Source organism: Talaromyces stipitatus, genomic scaffold, assembly GCF_000003125.1.
Source record: "Talaromyces stipitatus ATCC 10500 scf_1105507295517 genomic scaffold, whole genome shotgun sequence".
Classification (NCBI taxonomy): domain Eukaryota; kingdom Fungi; phylum Ascomycota; class Eurotiomycetes; order Eurotiales; family Trichocomaceae; genus Talaromyces; species Talaromyces stipitatus.
Window position 1 is genome coordinate 1,719,964 of NW_002990121.1, and position 21,800 is coordinate 1,741,763.

General features: G+C 47.7%; 8 protein-coding genes across 9 annotated transcripts, besides 8 other annotated features; 7 read left to right on the forward strand and 1 right to left on the reverse strand.

Moving 5' to 3' along the window:
• Positions 1-172: 172 nt before the first annotated feature.
• Positions 173-194: a sequence feature (AT_rich).
• Positions 195-307: 113 nt separating this feature from the next.
• Positions 308-336: a microsatellite.
• A 322-nt stretch (positions 337-658) lies between these two features.
• On the forward strand, positions 659-1,596 carry TSTA_006620 (uncharacterized protein; the record flags this gene model as incomplete). Its single annotated transcript, XM_002488251.1, has 2 exons — positions 659-1,005; positions 1,084-1,596. The coding sequence occupies 2 exons, from the start codon at positions 659-661 to the stop codon at positions 1,505-1,507; spliced, it is 771 nt and encodes a 256-aa protein (XP_002488296.1). The 3' UTR covers positions 1,508-1,596.
• A 445-nt stretch (positions 1,597-2,041) lies between these two features.
• TSTA_006630 (alcohol dehydrogenase, putative) lies at positions 2,042-3,729 on the forward strand. 2 transcript variants are annotated; one of them, XM_002488252.1, is made up of 4 exons: positions 2,042-2,962; positions 3,030-3,068; positions 3,117-3,244; positions 3,299-3,729. In XM_002488252.1, the coding sequence occupies exons 1-4, from the start codon at positions 2,170-2,172 to the stop codon at positions 3,431-3,433; spliced, it is 1,095 nt and encodes a 364-aa protein (XP_002488297.1). In that variant the 5' UTR covers positions 2,042-2,169; the 3' UTR covers positions 3,434-3,729. The 2 variants fall into 2 exon arrangements, with proteins under 2 accessions (XP_002488297.1, XP_002488298.1); XM_002488253.1 differs by having other exon boundaries at positions 2,042-3,244.
• Positions 2,107-2,154: a microsatellite.
• Positions 3,561-3,582: a microsatellite.
• A 101-nt stretch (positions 3,730-3,830) lies between the features above and the next one.
• TSTA_006640 (Ran-binding protein (RanBP10), putative) lies at positions 3,831-6,431 on the forward strand. Its single transcript, XM_002488254.1, has 6 exons — positions 3,831-4,819; positions 4,869-5,095; positions 5,147-5,286; positions 5,340-5,586; positions 5,636-6,130; positions 6,180-6,431. Exons 1-6 carry the CDS (start codon positions 3,867-3,869, stop codon positions 6,314-6,316), a joined length of 2,199 nt encoding a protein of 732 aa, XP_002488299.1. The 5' UTR covers positions 3,831-3,866; the 3' UTR covers positions 6,317-6,431.
• Positions 4,549-4,603: a microsatellite.
• Positions 6,393-6,417: a sequence feature (AT_rich).
• Positions 6,432-6,876: 445 nt separating the features above from the next.
• Positions 6,877-9,572, forward strand: TSTA_006650 (uncharacterized protein; the record flags this gene model as incomplete). The annotated part of the gene is made up of 2 exons (XM_002488255.1): positions 6,877-7,203; positions 7,317-9,572. The coding sequence occupies 2 exons, from the start codon at positions 6,877-6,879 to the stop codon at positions 9,570-9,572; spliced, it is 2,583 nt and encodes an 860-aa protein (XP_002488300.1).
• Positions 9,274-9,300: a microsatellite.
• Positions 9,493-11,533, reverse strand: TSTA_006660 (AIF-like mitochondrial oxidoreductase (Nfrl), putative; the record flags this gene model as incomplete). Its single annotated transcript, XM_002488256.1, has 3 exons — positions 9,493-11,017; positions 11,067-11,256; positions 11,311-11,533. The coding sequence occupies 3 exons, from the start codon at positions 11,531-11,533 to the stop codon at positions 9,757-9,759; spliced, it is 1,674 nt and encodes a 557-aa protein (XP_002488301.1). The 3' UTR covers positions 9,493-9,756.
• Positions 11,534-12,187: 654 nt separating this feature from the next.
• TSTA_006670 (triacylglycerol lipase, putative) lies at positions 12,188-13,620 on the forward strand (the record flags this gene model as incomplete). Its single annotated transcript, XM_002488257.1, has 8 exons — positions 12,188-12,356; positions 12,404-12,644; positions 12,805-12,893; positions 12,941-12,985; positions 13,049-13,178; positions 13,225-13,461; positions 13,509-13,543; positions 13,595-13,620. 8 exons carry the CDS (start codon positions 12,188-12,190, stop codon positions 13,618-13,620), a joined length of 972 nt encoding a protein of 323 aa, XP_002488302.1.
• A 558-nt stretch (positions 13,621-14,178) lies between these two features.
• On the forward strand, positions 14,179-16,497 carry TSTA_006680 (arrestin (or S-antigen) domain protein). The gene is made up of 5 exons (XM_002488258.1): positions 14,179-14,449; positions 14,505-14,618; positions 14,674-14,886; positions 14,937-15,518; positions 15,571-16,497. Exons 1-5 carry the CDS (start codon positions 14,249-14,251, stop codon positions 16,324-16,326), a joined length of 1,866 nt encoding a protein of 621 aa, XP_002488303.1. The 5' UTR covers positions 14,179-14,248; the 3' UTR covers positions 16,327-16,497.
• A 462-nt stretch (positions 16,498-16,959) lies between these two features.
• TSTA_006690 (uncharacterized protein) lies at positions 16,960-21,788 on the forward strand (the record flags this gene model as incomplete). The annotated part of the gene is made up of 3 exons (XM_002488259.1): positions 16,960-17,303; positions 17,368-19,638; positions 19,807-21,788. The coding sequence occupies 3 exons, from the start codon at positions 16,960-16,962 to the stop codon at positions 21,716-21,718; spliced, it is 4,527 nt and encodes a 1,508-aa protein (XP_002488304.1). The 3' UTR covers positions 21,719-21,788.
• Positions 17,693-17,727: a microsatellite.
• Positions 21,789-21,800: the final 12 nt, after the last annotated feature.

The following is a 21,800-nucleotide window of genomic DNA, read 5'->3' on the forward strand; positions in this document are numbered from 1 at the left end:
TGGCTGGGCGGTGGTAATATTACCGTACGGCATGCTTACCGTACGGCACCGCCAAACAGGCAACCAACAGGTGGGCAATACACTCCCGTGACCAAACCGCGTCTCCTGATTACAGGCAAACTGCGCAACTCTCTGCCTTCGTTGCCAATCTAACGATCCATACAAGAACGAGAAAAAATAAAATAAAAATTAAACCAAACCACAATGAAACTCTCAACACGCCGCCATCCTTCCTTGTCCTTCCGTCCCTCTCCATCCTCGTCCTTCTCTCCCCCGTCCTCACTTTCATCACTTTCTTCATCGCTATCATCATCACCACCATCACCACCACCACCAAATTTCTATCTTCGGACTATGCCACATTCTCTCCACCGCCGCGCCTTTGCCTCCTCGCCTGCCGACCACTTTGCCTCGTCGTGACCGGTCAGCCCCCCCTTGAACTTTGCATTGTCGCTGTCTCACCGCCGCCGACAATCCTTTATCTGGTTGGAATTCCAACGCTAATTAATTGCAGCACACTGCCAAATATCCATAAGGCAGGCAAAATTACGAAGCGAGCGATAGAGTACTCGACTACTTTTCTCGAATAATATCAACAGATATAATCTACACCACCACACCGACCGATTGAATAGACAGACTAGGAGTCAAAATCACCATGCCTTCACCACCCAGTCGGACAATCGTCCTCAAGCTCTCGTCCTCCTTACTCAGCCGCTTCCCTCACAAAAGTCCATCTATTGACGAGAAAGACGTCAAAATCAAAGACGCCTCTTCACCACCGTCGTCTGCCAGTGGAGAAGCCGGTCTTCAAGCTTCATCTTTCGATGCAGCTTCCGACGCAGCCTCGACACCTGCGCCTGCAGCTGCGGATGGAGGTAAAGCGAAGAAGAACGGCGCTGCGAGCTCGAGGGGTACCAAGCGAACTCTCGATAAGACCGGTGATCCGACTAGTGCTAGCAAACCACGCAGCAGGCCTAGTGCTGCTAAGAAGCGATTGAAATTGTAGGCTTACCCTTATTTTTTTTTTTAGTTCTTTTGTTTTGTTTTTGGGCATAGACATACGAACTAACATTATTCTAGGGATGATAAACCCCTCGACAGCACCAAACTCGCTCCCTCAGGCCACAAACTAGGCCCCAAAGCCAACCAAGGCGCCATCAACGCTGGTCTTCGCGCCCTCGATCGCAGCGGAGCACCCTGTCGCAAATGGGAACGCAAACCATTCCAACTCAAGAGTTTCACCGGCGTCGTCTGGGGATTGTCCAGTTGGCATACACCCAAACCCGCCACCCAGCAACAAACGACGGGCGAGTCGAGCGGCGCCGAAGAAGTCAATGGCGTTACCCCCGCTGCTGTCAACGGGGACACTGACAGTGTCGGCAAGGCGAATCCGCTGAGTAGTGCTGTGCCGAGCGAGAAGAGTAATGTCGGTGAGGGAGATGTCTCGTCTCTGCCTCCTAGTACGGCACAATCTCCGGCGCCAGCTATTGCCATGACTGCATAACTGATGTTGTCAGACATTTCATCTGGCGCTGGGTTCCGCTGGATGATTCTTTCTTTCTTTTTTTTTAATATTTGTTCTTGTACATTATTTACTCTGCTTGTTATGCCCTATTTCTTACCGGGTTATCTTATATGGGGCGGGGAGTATAGGATATGGTGGTTATGTTGCATTTGCTCTGATTGTTAAGTGTTTATGGCGCGGATTCTTTTGGTTGGAATTGTATAATATAGTAATACGAGAAAAGCATTCTCATCCACCTAGCCGTGTTTGTTGTATAACCCCAAGTCGCACCACATTAAACAATGGTACCGTACACGTGATCCGCCAAAGTATCGTCCATACAATCCATATTATCCCCTCAATCTGACAATCTGACAATCTGACAGTCAAGAAATTCACCCGGACGTGCCTCAACACAGTAACAAATCCGTCGGCCGTATGGACGGATCGGGAAAGCAAATGCGTTCACTTTTTCCAATCATTTTGTCAATTTCGCAGAAATGATGTTGATTAGTAACTCGCTACGGAGTTCCTCGAATTCTATTTCGTGGGTATATATATGAGTTCCTCTCTATCTCTGTATACATATGTTTTGTCGAACATATACATACATATACGCACACATACACACACATATATATATATACTGAGGAAAAAACAAAATGGTCTCCAACAAAGCCCTCATCTACAAAAAAATTCCAACCCACTCCCCCATCGTCGGCGAACATCTCCAAGTCGAATCTCTCCCGGACTTTGACAGCCAAAATGTTCCCGCAGGCGGCGCAGCCGTCAAGGGTCTCTATTTCAGCTGTGACCCTTATATGAGAGGACGAATGCGGGTACCGGAAAGAACTAGTTATGCCGCTGCGTACGAGGTTGGGAAGCCCATAACTGCTTATGCGCTGGTGCAGGTATTGCGTCTTGCCGGAGACAACGAGGAGAGTCTTACGACCGGTAAAGGCGTGACGATCAAGAAGGGGGATATACTCTACGGTCTCTTTGAGATTGCAGAGTATAGCGTTCTTTCGAAAGAATGGCTTGAACATCCGTTCGTCCACAAGATTGACAACCCGCATAATCTGCCGTTATCAAACTTCCTGAGTATTTTGGGCATGACCGGTTTAACGGCGTACTCGAGTCTGTACGAGATCGGAAACCCGAAAAAGGGGGAAACCATCTTTATATCCTCTGCTGCAGGCGCCGTGGGTCAGATAGTCGGTCAAATCGCCAAGAGGGAAGGGTTGAGAGTCATTGGCAGTGTGGGTGATGATGCTAAGTTGGATTTCATCGTGAAGGATTTGGGGTTTGATGGTGGGTTTAATTATAAAAAGGAGGCTTCGGTGTTGGAGGCGCTTAAGAGATTGGCTCCGAATGGCGTCGATATATATTACGAGAATGTTGGGGGGGAGCAATTGGCTGCTGCGATTGAGTGTATGAATGTTCATGGACGGATTGGTATGGCCTTTTTTTTTTCCTTTCTTTTTTGTTTTGCTGCTGGTTGAGGAACGTGCTGATTGTGTAGTTGCGTGTGGAATGGTATCGCAATATAGTGTACCTCCTGGTGAGTCTCTCTTCGTTTATCCAGGGGATAGTGCTGACAAGCTAATAGAGGACCGATACGGCGTCAAAAATCTCACGTACATTGTCCCCAAACGAATCCGATTCCAGGGATTCTTGGTTAGTGACCCCGATTTCGGTCCTAAATATGTAAAGGAGCGAAACGAGCGTGTCTCAAAGGTTAGTTTATCTCATCAATTTTACACGAGCCATCTGACTAGGTGACGGGGGTAGTGGCTCGTCGAAGGCAGCATCAAGTCCAAGGAACACATCGACACCGGAATCGACAAGGCTGGAACAGCCTTTGTAAACATGTTGGAAGGCAAAAACTTCGGCAAGGCTATTGTGCACGTTGCTGATCCAGAGTAGAGTCAAAATGTCGCACTGAGAACCTCCCAGATTTCCCCGCATCACCATATGCACTGATACCTACTTCCAGGCTCTCGGACGGCGGTCCATAGTTGGTTAGATATTCATGTATGCTTAGCACTTAGCATGTGTGTGTGTGTGTGTGTGTGATTGATGAATCTATTCTGTCAACTTGTCAAGTATTATTCGTATTCTTCGTTTTCTTCCTTTTAATCAAGGCAATCATTGCCGGATCACGCGAGTCACTCGGCTGTAACAACGCGGGATTTCCTGTTTATCCGGACAAGTGATTAGTGCAGTACTATGTGAGTATATATATTATCACATACTTGACTGCATCCTTGTCAGTACCGGTGGGCATAATTCATACAAGCGAAGAGCGAGGTCAAGTACGTAGTCTAGTCCAGTGATCGATCCGCAGTGGAGCTCTACAATGCCAACCGCTCCTCGTCGCTATGCTTCAGTCACTGCCAACGACTACAACACTTCACCAACTTTCGTCCATCGTCTGATTCCTTATCTACCTGACTACCCGGAATATTCCACCGCGGACACTACCAGTTCTACTACCGCCGCCGCCGCCACTACTTCATCTACAACCACCTCTCATCATCATCATCCCCCGCAGCTACAGACAACGACATCCATCCGCCGCGATTCCACCTCTGTCCCTGCCACGGATGCAGACATGCAGATGAACTTCGGCGCTCCGAGCGCCAGCTGGAGGAGGTCCAGTGGCCTTCCTTCTTACTCTCGGCAGTTCGCCAATATCCCAGAATACGCCGGGGCTGCAACGACAACTCCTACAAATGCTGTAGGCGCCGGTTCAGGTCTACCAGCAGTATTATTGTCATCTGCTTCTTCCCCATCACAATCATCATCTCCCTTTCGGGATCCTTCCTTCTTTGTCCCGTCCTACCTCCGAAACTCGCGATATGTGGCTCGACTAGAAGCCGCCCGACGCTCAAAGCTAGCTGCTGCTCAACGCGAACAGTCATCTACACATCTGCAACAACAGCAACAGCCATCCCTCTCCGCATCGTCGAGTCATGTCAACCTTTACCGTATGGCACCTTCGCATCGTGGGATGACGTACGATATAGTCGAGAAGGAGCCTGCCGTCACTACTACTACTCCTGCTGCTGCTGCTGCTCCTTCTACTGCGGCGGCATCAGAAGATAAACCGAGTCCTCTACCATCTCGCTGGAACGAGAATGATAGACATGAAGGACTGGATTTGACCAACGATGGAATGGAGGTACGCTATATGGGCCATGTGCACAAACCAGACCATGAGGCGGCTTCTGTACGGGCGGATTATCCGATGCCTCGTGAGGGTGGGATATACTACTACGAAGCCACCATACTAGTCAAACCTAAGGATGCGTACGTTTATTTTCTGCTGATTATCAGGGTCGAACTAACTCAAGTCTAGGGTGATTGCCGTCGGTTTCTCATCAAAGAATGCCTCGCTAGAACGATTACCTGGCTGGGATAACGATTCATGGGCGTACCACGGAGACGACGGAAAAGCCTTTATCGGCGAGGGTCAGGGTCAGGGTCGTCCGTTTGGTCCTACCTTTGGTGTTAATGATACTATTGGCTGTGGAGTCAACTTCACAACGGGCAGTGCCTTTTTTACCAAGAATGGAATATTAGTCGGTGCGTTCTTCTATCTATAACACTTAAGAAGTGGATAGCTGACAGTCACAGGCATCGCATTCAAGGACCTGCAGAACTCCAAGAATATAGCTTTTTACCCTTCTATTGGTATGAAGAGACACAATGGCATGCATGTGAGGGTCAATTTCGGTCAACAGCCGTTCATGTACGATATCGACGGGATGGTCAAGGTGCGTTCTCCTCATATTTGAGCCATGAATAGAAAGACTTAAACAATTTGTAGAAAGAGAAACTTGCCGTCGTTTCTGAAATCAAACAAACAAGTACTGCCAATCTTCAGCCTCCATTGGACGAAGACAGGCTTTTACAGGAACTGGTGGCTCAGTTTCTCACTCAAGAAGGCTATTACGAGACTGCTCGCGCGTTTGCGGAAGAAGTGCGTCAAGAGTCTGTTGCTCTGGATAATGGACAGCCGCGGTCATTGTATGAGCATGAACCGGGAGAAGATATTGACACAGCAAATCGGCAGAGTAAGTACTATGCCTTCAAAGTACATTAACTGTTTCTAACGAAAATTAGAAATCCGCGCCGCCATTCTCGAAGGAGATATTGATAGGGCATTAAAGTATACAAATGCGTACTTTCCCAAGATCTTGCAAGACAACCCTCATATTCTCTTCAAACTACGATGCCGAAAGTTTCTGGAGATGATGTGCAAATGCAGCGACTCCTCGAATGCCGCGGCAGCTGAGCGAGAAAGGGATGGAGCGGAAGAAGCGATGGACGTTGATGACCGTTACTCTGACGGTGAAGGAATGGATACTGAAGTGCCCACGTCCACTGCCAAGGTACATGATACCACCAAGTTCCATGAACTATTAACAGAGGCCGTGCAATATGGACAACAACTACGCATGGATTACCCATCGGATGAATACGGAGGCGACAAGAAATATCTCGACGATATATTCTCGTTGGTCGCTTACCCGGATCCTCGATCTTCAGTCCACGGGCATTATCTGGATGCATCGGGACGTATTGCGGTGGCCGATGATCTGAATGCCGCCATATTAAGTACGTCTCTTCGCCGCCAATTTGATCTACAAAATACTAACGAGAATAGTCTCCCTCGGAAAATCATCAACTGCAGCCCTGGAAACCCTTTACTCGCAGACTGAAGTCCTATTAAATGAACTGAGTGAAGAGGGCGGTACGGGAGCATTCATTAATCTCCGAACCGACCTTCTAATGAATCCGTAGCTTGTGAGCACTGGGCTGGAACGCAAGAAGGTGTTTGGGAAGTCGCATTCGAATCTGACGCTGATCGATTAGGTTGTTTTAATATTTATTATTATTTATTTCTTCATCGTCGTTGACTTTTCTTTCTCAAACTACGTTTAACTAAATCTGTAAAGATACATTATGTAAGCAAGCAGTTCACAAGACAGCTGTATATACGCTAGTCCTTAACAGGCTAGCTTCATGCCAGCTGGCGGGTGCCTGAATCTTATGGCGTCATAGGTATCAATACGGTAACGGTACAGGCCCAGCCCCGTGAATTTGGTCTGATTTCTGGTATCAGATGGTATTTTTACTAAAATTTCACTAAAAAAGGTGTTACATTCCACATTCTTGACTGTGCTAACTCGTTCTTGGAGTTTAATTTCCGCTGTTCGCCAGATCAACTGTGTTATACGGATGAAGTGACCTGAAGGAAAGAAAGAAGAGGAACAATCTAAGTCCCCTCGTAGTTCAATCTCGAGGGGATACAGAAGAGGGGAAGGTCAAGAAAAGGAGACACGACATACAGGGTCTCCATGATGGACCTGCAGAACCACGACAACAAGAATGCCAACAACAGTGACCAAGCAGATGAGGGGATGCAGCATGGCCGAACTAGTGCTACTCGCACTAATCATCTGACCGCAAATCTTACTACTATTACCTCCACGCACATTCCACCTACACCCAACAGACTTGCGGGTGGGAATGTGATTATTCCTTATTCTACCAGGAATACTGGTAGTCCTATCTCTGATACACTGCAGTGCTGCTGTGGTAGACGGGATTGTGCATACCTCAAGCATAACAATGTGGCTTTGGGCGATTTGGAGAAGGATTTAGAGACCGCGGCGAGATTGGGGCAGGTATGCCGACTTTTTCTGCTTTTGCTTCAAACAATATTACACCGTTGTCGATTTCCAGCTCGATCGCATCTATGGTTGAGAAATAAAAGATGTCGCTAACCTTCTCCCTCCAGGCCCTCCTCCAACGGCACGAGACGTACGTCTCCGACGCCGAAGCAGACCGAAACCGCATGCTCCTCGAAATGGAGCGACTAGAACGCGACAAGCGAGAAATCCAATCTGCGAATGCGCGCATAGTCGAGGAGAATCGTCACTTACTTGAACAGCTGGAAACACTCAACAATGCCGTTGCTACCTCGGACAACGAGATTAGATCTCTGGCTGATCGGTTGCAGCAAGCTCAACTCGAAATGAGAGCGTTGGCGGCTTCGGCGGCGCGGGCGGCAGATTTGGAGATTCAGTTGAATGCCATGGAGGCGGAGCAGATGGAATTACAGCAACAGCTCATCCTGACGCAAGAAGACGAAAAATCGGCGGTGCAGAGGTGGAAGAAGGCCGAGACGACGTTGAGAGATCTACAGGATCAGTTAGATCGGCTTGAGTATGAGGCGAGGATGGAGAGGGAGGAACATGCGCAGATCATTGAGCGTATGGAACGGAGACGCGCTGTTGAGAGGGAGTTGGATAGTGCTGCTGGTCGACTCAAGGGTGCTGCTGCTGCGTCGGCGGTTATGGATCGTAATAGTAATCGCAATGCGACGACGCCGGTTGTATCCAAGTTTGTGCGTGATATACTTCAGGATAACGCGAATTTGCAGATGGGTATTGTCGAGTTGCGGGAGTTATTGGAGAGTTCGAATCAGGAAGTTGAGAACCTGCGGGAGCAGATTCTGCATCATCATCATCATCAACCTGTTGAAAACGATTCGGAGCAACCGCAACAGAACGCGTCGCGGCTGGATCAAGAACTCAATGCAAAGGAGTCTCGTCCGATTTCTCAGGAGTTTCATGTCCATCATCATTATCATTCGCCTTCGTCGTCGGTCAGTTCCAAGAAAGAGAAACAACCTATACGGCGTGCGAAGAAGAGACGACCTCCTTTAATGGCGTCGGGAATGCATAGTCCTAGATCGCCTTCATCATATCACCATGCACATCCCTCATCATCTTCTGTATCGACAATCATGTCCCAGACGTCCGTCTCAATTCCTCCGTCGTCATCACAGCGGTATTCTGTTCATCCATCTGGAGTATCGTCACTGGCCAGTTCTCCAATTTCGGCGTATCAGCCGTCTTCAATTTTTGATGTTGTCGATCAAAGCGAATTGTCAAGACCATCCAGTCCGGAAAGTCCTGCTATGTTAATGTCACCGAAACGACCAATGTGGAGGGGTAAGCGCATGTCAGATGCTTCTTCGCGGTCGTTTTCCATGCCTAGTGGGATGTCTCTCGCAGGTGACTCTGATTTCGGTGAGAACGACAAGTTTGATATGCTTGATGGTGATGAGGATATTTTTGAGCAACCTACAAAGACTAGTGATGAGATGTGGCTTCCTCCTGCCATACCTGAAGAACAGGAGGATGTCACCGATAAATCTGATAACCAGCCCGCGAAAGAGGAACAAACAGGAGACGCACCAGGTCCGTCCATTATTAATAACGTATTCGATGAGACCACCTTCGATCCAATGCAACAGCATCATACATTACGCAAATCGGCATCTTACGAGAGTCTTCTCTCTGTCTCTGGCATGGATATCCATACCCTCCGTGATCGACCTTCCCAGTTACTTGCCGGTTTTGAATCGAGATACTTCCTCCCTCGTCGCCCGCCGCAGCGCGTCGTCACAGTCGCAACTGAGATTTCATCTCCTGTCATATCGACTACAAATATCACAGCCGATAAAACAACTATTCTCTCGACAAGCAGTCAACAGAAATCATCGCATTCCTTACTTGCTCGCGTAGCAGCAAAGAGTAGTATTTCTGCTATCAATCCAGAGACTACAAACACTCCACCATCGAACACTGCATCCACCCCAATCCCGACCAACACAAAACCAACAACAATAACCCGCAAAGTCGGAGGATGGGTTATGGGTAAATGGGGCATTGCGCCTACCCCAGCTACATCATCATCATCATCATCATCATCATTTTCAAGCTGGACGAATAGTCACCATCTCATCCACCAAGCTCAGCAATCAGATGCAGCGAGTATATCATCATCCGATACTGCCACTACTTCCACCACAACAACGCAAACCAAAACACGTCCACACTCAAAACCGGTAATGCGAGGCTTTGGAATTAATCAGAAAGGGCCTATACCTGGTTTCGTATCTTCGACTGCTCTTCCGGCGAAGAATGTGGTTATTCATGCTGATGTTTTGGATAGGGAGTTGTTGGATGAGAGTTTGAAAGAGTGATTTCTCTCTCTAGGTCGTGTTTATACAGTCGTTATTATTTCCTTGTTTATATTGTGGTTTTCAGTTGGTGATACCCCTTATCGTTCTTTACTTTATGTTTATATCTATATGTCTGTATGGTGGGAGGAAATATATATATATGACCAATTACCAATTTAAGCATCCTTATCATAGACTAATCAATTTAAATAACCACCCTCCCCGGCACATCAACCTTCAATAAATCGACACCACGCTCAATCTCCGCCTTTTTCGGCATATTCCCCCTCCTCATCAACTCCGCCGCTTTCACCATAATCGGATCCATCCCCATCGTCGCAACAGCTACAATCGTATCCCCCTTTGCATAATACGCCGCAAACTTGGCGTTCTCAGGCTCCCCCTTAAGTACCAACGAGTCGAATCCATTTGAGGCCATGGTGTTGCCGCAGTAGCGTAATTGTTGGCCTAGGGCGGACCAGAAGACCGGAATGAAGGCTTTGTGTTGTTTGCGTGGGCTAGAGGGTTTATTGACGATTGAGCGTGCTACGGCTCGACCGGCGTTTTGAGCTACATTCCAATGCTCAATGCGTACCGGAGAGCCTGTTTCGGGCTCGGAACCGGGGCCGTGGTAGGTATATGTTGCTATGTCGCCGATTGCATAGACGTCTCCGTTTAACGAGGGGACGGAGAAGGTTTCGTCGGTCCGGATTGAGCCGTCCTTTTCCAGGGGGAGGGATGGGTTGTTGGCTAGAAAGTCTGTGGCGGGTTTCACACCGATGCCGAGTATGACTACATCCGCGTGTAGGACGGTGCCGTCCTTGAGATGGACGGCGCCGACTTTATCGGGACTGGCAGGGGAAGGGGTAGCCTTGTCGACGCTTGCATTCATGTAGAATTTCACGCCAGATTTTTCGAGGAGACCCTGGAAGATTTTGCCGACTTGTTCGCCCATCACTCTTTCAAGGGGTGCCTTTTCCATGCCCACGATGCTGACTTCGTGGTTTTTGGAGAGTGCATTACCGATTTCCATGCCGATGAATGAACTGCCGATAATCACTACTTTCTTCTTTTCTTCGCCCAATGCGCCGAGAATGTTTTGTACGTCTGTAACAAAACGGAGTCGGAAGATATTCCCTAGATCTTTGAATCCTTCTAATGGTAGCGAGCGAGGAACACCGCCTGTGGCCAAAACGAGTTTGGTGTATGGGTATGTCTTTCCGGAGTGGGTGGTCACGGACTTTGCATTGAAATCAACGCCGGTGACTTCGTCGTGGACAATGTCAATACCGGCGTTGGAGTACCATTCTGCAGGACGAATCTCAATCTTGGATGCATCTGCGATCAATGCTTTGGATAGCTTGGTGCGGTCCAAGGGGAGGTTGGGTTCTTTGGTGATTAGGGTTACGCTGCCTTTGAAGTTGAGTTCACGAAGTGTCTGGACTGTGCCAAAGGAACCGCTTCCACTGTTTGTTTTTTAGTATTTGGTGCAGATCTTCAGGGGGAATGACTTACCCTCCGACAACGACGACTTTCTCATCGGTAGAAGCTGAGCATTTGAGGTTGGGGTCTCGTTGTCCTGTTTTAATAGCACCTTCTTCACCCTTTATGTATACTGCGCCCTCCTTTTCGTAGACTTCGAATGTGTTTAGACGGTTTGGTGCAGGTGCATCTTCGATTTCACCAGTCGCGACGGTGAAGCAGGCTATATCCATCAGTACTTCCTATCATCTAATACTGATAGTAAGGATGAACGCACCTCCATGCCAGGGACATGTAATTCGACCATCTGGTGCAACAACACCCAACTTTAATGGTGCACCGTAATGAGTGCACCGTGGACTGATAGCATGAAACTTATCGTCTAGCCTGACAACAAGCACCTTTCCATCCTGCACACCTTCCACCTCGGATTCGACTTTTTCCAGGTTTGGGATGTCCCGAAGGGACTTGATGTCTTTGAGTTTGTATTCTGTAGCCATTGTGATTGACGTTGAGAATTGCCGGGTTGAGTTGTTATTGAACAGTTGTGTAGATGTATTGTAGCGGGATATCCACGATGATGTTGATAATGACGATGACGAACGACAACAACGGCAAGTCCCTTTTCCTGATAGACAGCAGCGTGGCCTACACTTACAGCAGGACGAAGAACGTGTTGAATAGGATGCCGTTGAGGACAAGAAGAGAGGGGCCGCGTAGACAGCGGGATGATGACGACTTCCTAAACGGCGATTGGGTAACGGGGGACTAGTTCGAGTATAGACGTTAAAAGAGTGCAAGCGGGGTACTCGAATCATGACCAGTCTATGTCAGCCTGGTCCAATGGCACTGTCTATTTGACAACAGTAGAGGAATTGCTGATGAATGATTGATCTATGAACTGACGATGTAAACGTCTTTTAACAAGTAATGCTTAGGGTTATCGATGCCTTGTTTGTATGGTTACTTGTTAAGGCATGCAATGACGTCGTAATGAGAGAGCTCTCCATTCAGCCAATCGGAGACCGTCGTTTATTAATCCGACAAGTGGATTGACACCTTATGGATCAGGCACCAGGGCAACATTGACCAGTTCCTTCCAAAAGACTGGAACTACAAAAGTATCAGCCAACACTGAGACCACCGTGGTTGCTATGAGGGCAGCCTATAACCCAGCCAGATTGAGTACTGCACTGAGACTCTCTGTCCGCACCTTTTCTACATCGTATCCCAAACATGTCCGCGGCGATAAGACTGACCCGCGCTTCTCCAGCTTGGGTCAATTAATTGAGGACAAATTCGCCCATATACAAGAAGACTACGGTATTCCCCTTAACCTTTCTCTACCTAAATAATACTAACAAAGGTAGAACGTCCCAAAAATGCAATTGTCCTTGCCCATGGTTTGTTAGGGTTCGCCGAACTCAAACTCGCGGGAGACCTTCTCCCGCCGATTGAGTATTGGCATGGTATCAAGAATGCCTTGAATATGAAAGGGATCAAGGTGATTACGACGACTGTGCCGCCTTATGGCTCAATTGAGAAGCGAGCCGAGGCTTTGGTTGAGGATATTGCTGCGGAGGCCAACGGGCAGGATGTGAATATCATTGCGTAAGTTTGATCTCTATGGATGGTGAACTTGGCTAAACTTGAATGTCATACAGACATAGTATGGTGAGTATGGATATTTTTCACTTCATGGATTTTGCTGACTTGTGTACAGGGGTGAGTCAACCTCCTTCCGAGACATAGTGAAATACTGATCAACCAGAGGGCTCGACTCCCGGTATATGGTGAGCAGACTGAGGCCGACAGAATTCAAAGTCCGGTCTTTGACAACCATTGCTACCCCGCATCGAGGTGAGATACTTGTCTTGTTGTATCTGCTAAATACTCATGTTCTGAAGGATCCGTGATTGCCGACCACTTCATGGAGCGAGTTGACGCCCATGGTACGTATTATTTGTTCGTTACCTAACGAACTGCAATATCTGGCTAACCACTAACGAGTCAAGTAACTCGACTGCGCAAGCTCTCAAAATCTGTCGACCGGATAACTTCCGAAGCACAGGCATTCAACCAATTAACACGGAAATATCTCGCGGACGAGTTCAACCCTAATGTGCCAGATGTCGAGGATGTCCGGTATGTTCGTCTATGTTGGCAAACATGGAAGTGACTAATTTATCAGGTACTTCTCCTACGGCGCAATGTTCCAACCAGGCCTGTTCAACATCTTCCGACCGTTTCATCGCATACTGGAAGAGGTCGAAGGTCCTAATGACGGCCTCGTCAGTGTTGCTAGCAGTAAATGGGGCGGTGACTCGGGCTATAAAGGTACGCTTGTGGGTGTGAGTCATCTGGACTTGATAAACTGGTCCAATCGCATCCAGTGGATGCTGGGTGAGTTGACAGGGAATAAGAGGAAGTGAGTATCATCTCCCGAGTGATGTAACTGGGCTGACATTTTATCAGATTCAATGCCATTGCTTTCTATCTAGATATTGCAGGTTTGTGGAGATCTGTTTCTTCACAGTGGATTGACTGCTAACTCGTTATAGATATGTTGGCAAAGGAGGGTCTATAACGCATCTGTACAACACATGTATATTATTCATCACATATCAGAATCTTGTATATATTGCATGCAGGTCAATTGAGCTCAAAACAAGAATTGAGACCGTATAGCAAGTCGTCAGCCTCATCCAGGTCAAACTCAGTTACTCAGGGGTATCTTATAGAGTGGCTTAGATTGCAGGCATCAAGGCAACAACATAACCATCATCCAATACGTTAGTCGAACCTACCGCTGCTGCTCCCAAACCTGCATGATCCAGGAGCGAAGCCACATACCAATCACAACTAGACAATATATAGAAAGCAGCTACGAAATGCATGTATATTATGGTAGTAGTGTTGCGGACATCAGCGAGACGTCCAAATCGGCATGACTCCGGCCCCGCGGAGCATCCACCCAGCCAAAAAACAACAAAACGTCATTCATCCAAACTTACCCTTGTCAATAAGTGTCAATTCACCATCAGCTAGACACTACTACTAGAGCTAATTCGACTGGAAACTAGGCTACAACGACTTTTCTTGTATATATTTGCTTGTCTTTTCTGAACTATCAGATGTGATGCCCAGACGCTGTTTTATTCCTTCATTCCTCACCCCTCCGCCGCTTGCCGTTCGCCATACCGTACGTTTGAACAATGGCAGCAACCATCAAACTGGACAAACCGCATAGTCATTTCACGAACCTAGATCATATCACTGGACGAGTGATATTGCAGCTACATACCGATACCGCTATTAGCGCGATACATGTCAAGCTTGAAGGAGAAAGTCGGACGCGATTGTCGGCTCCGCGCAATGACCAGAACAAGAAGAAAACTGAGATAGAAGTCCATAAGGTTGGTTATTCTTATTAGTTTAGAGGTCTAGTTACTAATATTCAAATATGTGTAGATATTATACAAAGTCAAAGCAGTCTTTCCAAGCCCGGATATCGCTCAACATAGCTCTCCCAATGCTGCTTTTACGTTGGCACCCGGTGTTTATGAATATCCGTTTGAATTCAAGGTATATTCGACAAAACATTTCTGATGGAGGACGCCGCTGATGACAAGCTTTGCAGTTCCCGTTCAACAATGCCTGCAGCAATCAGAATTCGATGATGACAAATCTCAGTATGGTCGGTTTGCGAGTCGAAGTGGCACGAGATACCTATGCACATGTCAAAAAGACCTTACCTCCTTCATTGAGTACTTTTCCGGGCGAAGCAGAGATCAAATATTATGTGAAAACAACTGTTGTTCGGCCTCAGTTCTTCAAGGAGAACATTCGATCGGTGGGTAAAACAAGTGGCTTCCATATGTTTAACTACTAAAGGTTGCACAGATTGCAGGATTCAATTTCCTCCCCATTGAGCCTCCAAGGAACGGTAACCCAAATGAAGAGACCTACGCCAGACGCCAGCACGAATTCATGCGAACAGGATTCCCACCAGCTGTGAAAAAGGGTGGACTCTTTCGCAAACAATCATCTACGCCTCTTGTTCCCCTGTCGACCGCGGATCCCGTACGAGTGTCCGTCGACGCAAGATTACCCAATCCACCAATTCTGACCTGCAATCAACCTATACCGTTACGGATCATCGTCACTAAGAAATCTCCTACCACGGAACCGATGTTTCTTCAACTACTTCAGATTGAACTGATTAGTTATACTAATATCAGAGCCCATGAGCTCGTGCGTACAGAGCCGCTTAGCACTCTGATAATAAGTCGCAGCAATATGAATGTACTCATTGGCCCAGCATCGGATCCAATGGGAAAAGAGTGGGCGGTTGACGCAAGCCTATGGAATCAACTCCCATTGCCGCCGAACGTTGCGCCCACATTTGAGACGTGCAATATTTCTCGGCATTATGAGCTTGAAGTACGGGTGGGCTTATCACATGGACCTGCAGGAAGAACGATGGTAAGGATCTCGTCCAACTACGGGATAACTGTCAACTAACCGGAGAAAACAGCCTCAAATCATCGTTGTACCTCTACGACTGGCCGTAAAAGTATACTCTGGTATTCGTCCACCACCAGAACTCCTAGAAGCCATGACCGCCAACATGAAATTGAGAGAGACTCAATTGGAGCAAAAATCGAAATACGATGATGATAACCCTCCACCACAACCGCCCCGACCATCTACCAATCAACCAGCCGAACTAGACTCTCACGTCAACAATGTCGGAGACGACGATGCGCCACCAAGTTACGAGGACGCAATGGCCGAACTGATCAGTCCCATTGATGGCCCACGCGGAGAATATCATCACACCCCTGCACCGGCTTTCCAAGGAAACCGTAATATTTCAGGTGACACCAAAATGCCATTCCCTGATTCCCATAACGGTCATAATGAGGATGATCACCACTTCAATCACGAAGGGGACGAAGATGGAGGAGAAATTACGCGCTCGTTTTCCCGTGACTCCTCCGAATCCATCGATATGCTACCCCAATCACCCCGATTACGACCTATATCATATGCAGATAGCGTTTTTGAAGGTAAAACGTCTGATCAGACACAGACTAATCCGAACAACAACAGCACATATAATGATAACCCAGCAAGTGGAACACAGCAGCACTCTCAACAACCACCGCAAACATTCCCAACATTCCCAACCTCACAAACACCTCAACCTCGTCGAGTAATAAGTACGGGCATACCTAATCGACGACCAGTGCCGAATTCGAGTCAGACACAGGGTAATAATCCTTCATAGCCTTGAATCATACCCAAAAAAGTCTCCACTTCTCATAACTTTGGAGTTTATACTCTTCTCATACTTCTTCCTTGTTGGGTGTTTTGGGACTATATTGATACGCATTGCATATTTATGGAGTTTGTCATGACAATAGCATATATCAATCCAATATTCTTCTAGAAATTATCCAAAAGCTTGAAACCATAAATCTCTACGTTATCATCTATGATTTCCTAATCGAGCAAGCCTCGAGTCTACCATCGACCGAACTCCAAACTGGCATATCCCAGCCAATCACCAAGCTTCGACTTTGGCGCCTAAACCCGCAACTCCGCAGAAAAAACCCACTTCCGCGAGACGCTCATGGCGAGACACGAAACGAACACTCGTAGTATTACCATATTCTTGACATTGAGAATATGCCGTAATACGAATCAAAATTCAATTTACATTTGCTTGTTTTGCGGTGTTTGACTTCTGGTGTTGTCAGCGTTTGCGCATGTATAAGGCAGCAAAGCGACAAGGCTGACGGACTACGAACCTTCTGCTCGCGCTTTCTGTCTAGTCGATCTGAGGAGCTGGAGTCAAATGACTAAGTGAGTCGTTGCCAGAGACTATTTCGACGCAGACAAGCGATCGAACGAATCAACCATGCGTCTACAACTCAATATTCTCCGACACGGCCTCCCCGCGACGCGCATACTATGGACCGTCCGCTCTCAAAGCAGTTCGCATCTGATTGATACCACATCTTCCGCCGTTACTTCAACACGACAACCAAACACGGCATATGGTAATGGAGGATGCACCGTCGCCCAGTTACTAGAGGATGTCAATGAAGTCGTACCTCTCGAAACTTCCGTGGGCTCAGTAGGGGAGAACGAAGACCTTGGCGGTCAGTGGGGTTTGGAAGATTATGTTGTTGAAGTTAATGGGTTTGAGTGTTTACATTTCATGAATGTAAATGGTTTATTGAGGGATGGTGATGAGGTTGTGTAAGTTACACACCAGTCCGGTCATGAGACGTGATGGTTCTATTTCCTGACTTGTTTATTCTAGGATTCGCTCCCTAAGCGTGGATGATATTCGCGCACGAAGACTTTCAGGCCGTCTTCAAGTCTCAACAGATGGTAGACGGTTGATTGACGGGGTACCGTTTGGGAGGCCTTACCTTCAGAGGTCTTACTCTTCCAGACCTCCAATTAGAATCCCGCCACGGAAAAGACGGAGGACAACACTGTCAAGCTGGACTGGTAATCTTCAGGATGAAGATGGTAATGATGAACTTCAAACATTCACAGCGGGGCCATATGAGAATCGCTTGACGCCGTATGATGCTGCCTCCGATCAGGGAACGGTTATCAGACATCGTACAAATCTTTTTGACGATGGCGATGGCGACGACGACGACGATGATGATATGGATTATGAGGAGGCCGATGAGCTAGACGCGGAAATAAAGTCGTTATGGGCCGAAGCAAATGCCGAAGCCGAAGCGCTCCTTGAGAGCCCCGATTTCCAACGATTTCGTGCAACCCGTGCAGGTCGTATGTCGCGGATGGCGCATCGAGATTTACTACCTACCAGCAGCCCGGCACGTCTGTCGGTTGTATCTACACCACGTACAAATCTCGCTCGAGGACAGGATGGCGAAGCTTCTGCAAAGTCGACCAAGAGTGTCCATTTCGAGGCCGATATATCGAATCTCACAAGCCGGTTGTCGGAGGGAAATGACTCAGGATCAGACAAGCTGTCTCATGCAAGCTCTGCAGTCTCCAGTAATACCCCTGACAGTAGTATAGAGTCAGGTGATGAGTCAAGCGACGAAGACTTTTCTGCCGAAGATTCTGGCGCCGACATGAGCGATGAGTCATCCATTTCCGAAGAGTCTGAGTTTGAGTCAGAAGACGAAGAAGCTCCGGAACAGCAAAAGTCAAAAGCAATCGTATTTACTCCACCCGGCGAAGGTTCCAGGAAAACTAGGAATAGCAACCGTCGCAAGAAACTTCGGTCCCGGCTGCAGAAGCTGAAAAGCCTTGGAGAGTTACCACCAGAAGCCAATTTCAACGACCTGAGAAACTGGGAGGCGACACATGGCAAGAGACCGCTCACGGAAGTGACAGATCTTGGGGTGGATAAGCGTGAAACGAGGCCAAAAGAGCAATCGGAAATCGAAATTAAGAGACAGCAGTTGCTTCGGTACTTGGCGTCGGGTGGAGTTGACGTTGATGGTCATTCTGAGAAGGAGAACATCCCACCACGGTACAGGAATGGAAAAGAGAAAGTCGATAACCAAGAGTCAGTGGAAAAAGTCAAAGAGGGCCCGGCGGCTGCGAAAGCTTTACCAGTAGCATCTCCTGAAAAGAATGGGGTCGATGAGGAAACCAAGACAAGTCCAAATGAAGCCAAAAGAAGGAAGCTTGATCTCTCGAGCACCAAACGTCTCCTCTTTGGGTCATTGGGTGTTCGGACGCCCAAGAATAAAGAAGATGAAGATACTCTACGTACTAAGCTGGATGAATCGCGCATAGAGCACACTGCACCTGAGAAACCCGCGGAAGCACCTGTTGAGAATGGAGTTGAGAAGGATAATATTGATGAGAGCTGGCAACAGAAGATTGTCCTCAGCGCAACGGAATGTGTCTATGATGACATTGAACTCACGGCTCCTCCATTCCCTTTTAAACAACGATGGGATCATGATGCATGTTACCATATTCGGCAACGCAAGAACGGCGGTAAAAAGAACAAGAAACGCAAACAACGTGACTGGCAGGAAGAGGACGCTTACGATAGCTATCAGGATGCAGACGGGGGTGTCACGTTGAACTACGATGATCAACCTACAATAACAGAAAAGAAGGATCAGGCGAACACTTCAAAAGAGGATGCAGCAGACGACCTACCCGAACTACCAAGCGATCCTGACGCCTTGCCTATCCAGACTGAAGATAAAGTAACAGTCGGCTCCATCATTGCTTTCAAGCATCTAGATATGTCAAAGGCGACTAACTGGCAACCAAAAATATCTGACTACAAAGTTGCGAAGGTGCACAAAATCCATGATAACGGTACTCTAGACCTTCTACTCGCGAAGCGCTATCGAGAAGTTCGTAACCAGGTCGTGGTGGACGGAGACGGCGTACGTACATACTCCGGATTCGAGATGCCCAACGATGACAACGACGAAGTCGAGGATGACGGGATTCGAAGCGTGTCGTTTACGGATCTAATAGAACCGAAGATGATCCAGGCGGCTGTTGTTAAGACTTCTGATCAGAGCCAAAAGGAGGAGAGTTTGGCGAATGGCGATCAGAACGAAACAAGCCTGTCAGTTAATTGATTTCTTTTTTACTCTTTTCCTATTACCTTTCTTTTTTCTCCGAGAAGGTGTTATCATAGCGACACCTTTTCTTGCTATTACCCTAACATGACAGGCCCGTCCATCATGTATTCGCTATACCTAGGCTCACAAATGGGATTCCTTGTTTTTAATAGATTAATACATCCTCCTTCTACTCCATCCGTTCCTGTCAATTTCGCTGGTAACAAAGCAGCATGCGTAGACGGAGGCGAAAACGACGACGAAGACGTGACTGCAGCCGAAGCTGATGATGAATTGCCATCCCTTCCTCCTGTGGCTGTTTCTTCACAAACGCGACTTGAGATTACTCACATGGTTCACGACGTGGGTTTTCGTTCTGCGATCGACTCCGAGCTTGGACGGGATCCGATATTAGAACGGCTCGATAAACCCAAAGATTCTGCTATAGATATGCAGAGTGACGCGAATGTTGCAGATTCTAAGGTCTCGGGCTCGAATAGTGAATTTGCGTCGAGTCCCCCCGATATTGGACCTGAGGAGCAGGACGGCGAGGATCCTGAGAATGGATCTCAACACGATGCCCCTGATGAAAGTCAGGCGATGGATGAAGGAGACAATATGGCAATGGATATGGATGATGCCGGACTTCAGATGGACGTTGATGATGATTTTGTTATGAATGATCATAGCGAGTTCAATGCGGGGAGCCAAGCTGGTGACGACTCGGACGATGGCGTATCCTTACCCCGAAATGATGCTACAGCAAAGAGGCACAACAACGATGTGGCTGCGCATGCTATGGCCAGCTCTATGGCAGAAGGAAAGTCAAACGCCCTATCAGGAGCACCAGGTGTGCCACCCTCTGGACATGCTTCTCCACGAGTCGTGAAAGAGGAGCCAGGACAAAGAGTCAAACCAAGCGAAAGAGGAGCCGACAAATCATTTTTGAGCACTACAGTACGAGCTGGCAGTCGATCATTCACTGATCCTGTAGCCCTCGACAATGGGAGCGACCTTGACGATCCATTGTCCGACTATTCCGACGCATATTCCACTGTTCTCAATCCATTCTATGAACGAGACGCAGCAGCCACAAAGAATGGTAAAGCTAAAGCTAAGTGCAAGAACCTGCCCTCTGCTCAACAAGACCCTCCTACTCGTTCAAGTCTATCAAAACGAGAGGATCATATACCTTCTTCTACCAACATGCTAAAAAGCAACCAAAAAGCCAATAAAGGCTCCCAATACACACCTAAGCCAATTGAAAAGAAGGGTAGCAATACCAAATCCGATCTTGGTTTGAGCTGGCTCGACGATAATCTGAGCGACGCATCTGATCCCGATTTTCCGGATATTGAAGTTCTGTGGGCATCTACTGCGCCAACGCAGAAGGAGTTTCCGCCGATTAAGATGGAGGCGGAGGCTGCGAGCCAGCAGCCGAAGTCTACGGCTCACCCTGAGGAGTCAGCTGCATCTTTGCCTCCAGTCAGTCAGTCGAGTAGTAATAATTCGTCTGCTAAAGGACATGTGTCCACTGCTACAAAGAATGACACATCTGCTGTAAAGGAGAAACAGCCTGAGCAAGATCAGCAGCGAGCAGATACTGGATCGAGCCCAAAGAGAGATAATCAGAAGAATGATAACGACAAGGGCAAAAACAGCAATAATGAAAAACCAAAATCTCCTTCCCCTTTCGTTTCCACTCTTGACTTCGACTCTCATCAAGACATCAACGACAATGCAGACATCGAACTCGACAATGATAATGACGACGAAGACGATGCATACCAACACTCAGCCGACAACAGCAGCCACCCAGATTTTCACCAGCAGGAAGAAGAATCCCAAGACCACACAATCCCCATGGTCGACCTGACCGTTTCTAGTCCGCTCGAATCACCAGATGAAGGCAGTGATGAGGATTTCGCGAAATCACAGGGCCTTCCCCGTGGACCAGGCTGGGTGAAGAAGAATGTCCCTCGTACTGGGCGACAGACGAGGTCGTCGACGGGGGTTGGCAATATATTGAGTTCGAGTTTGAGTCCGCCGCCGCGACGGAGGAGGTTTACTCAGTCACAATTTTGATTGCGAATTAGCCTGCTCTTGTTTCGAAGTCTGTTCTTTATGATTTGATACCAGTTTATTAAATTTCTAATGCTCTTATTTT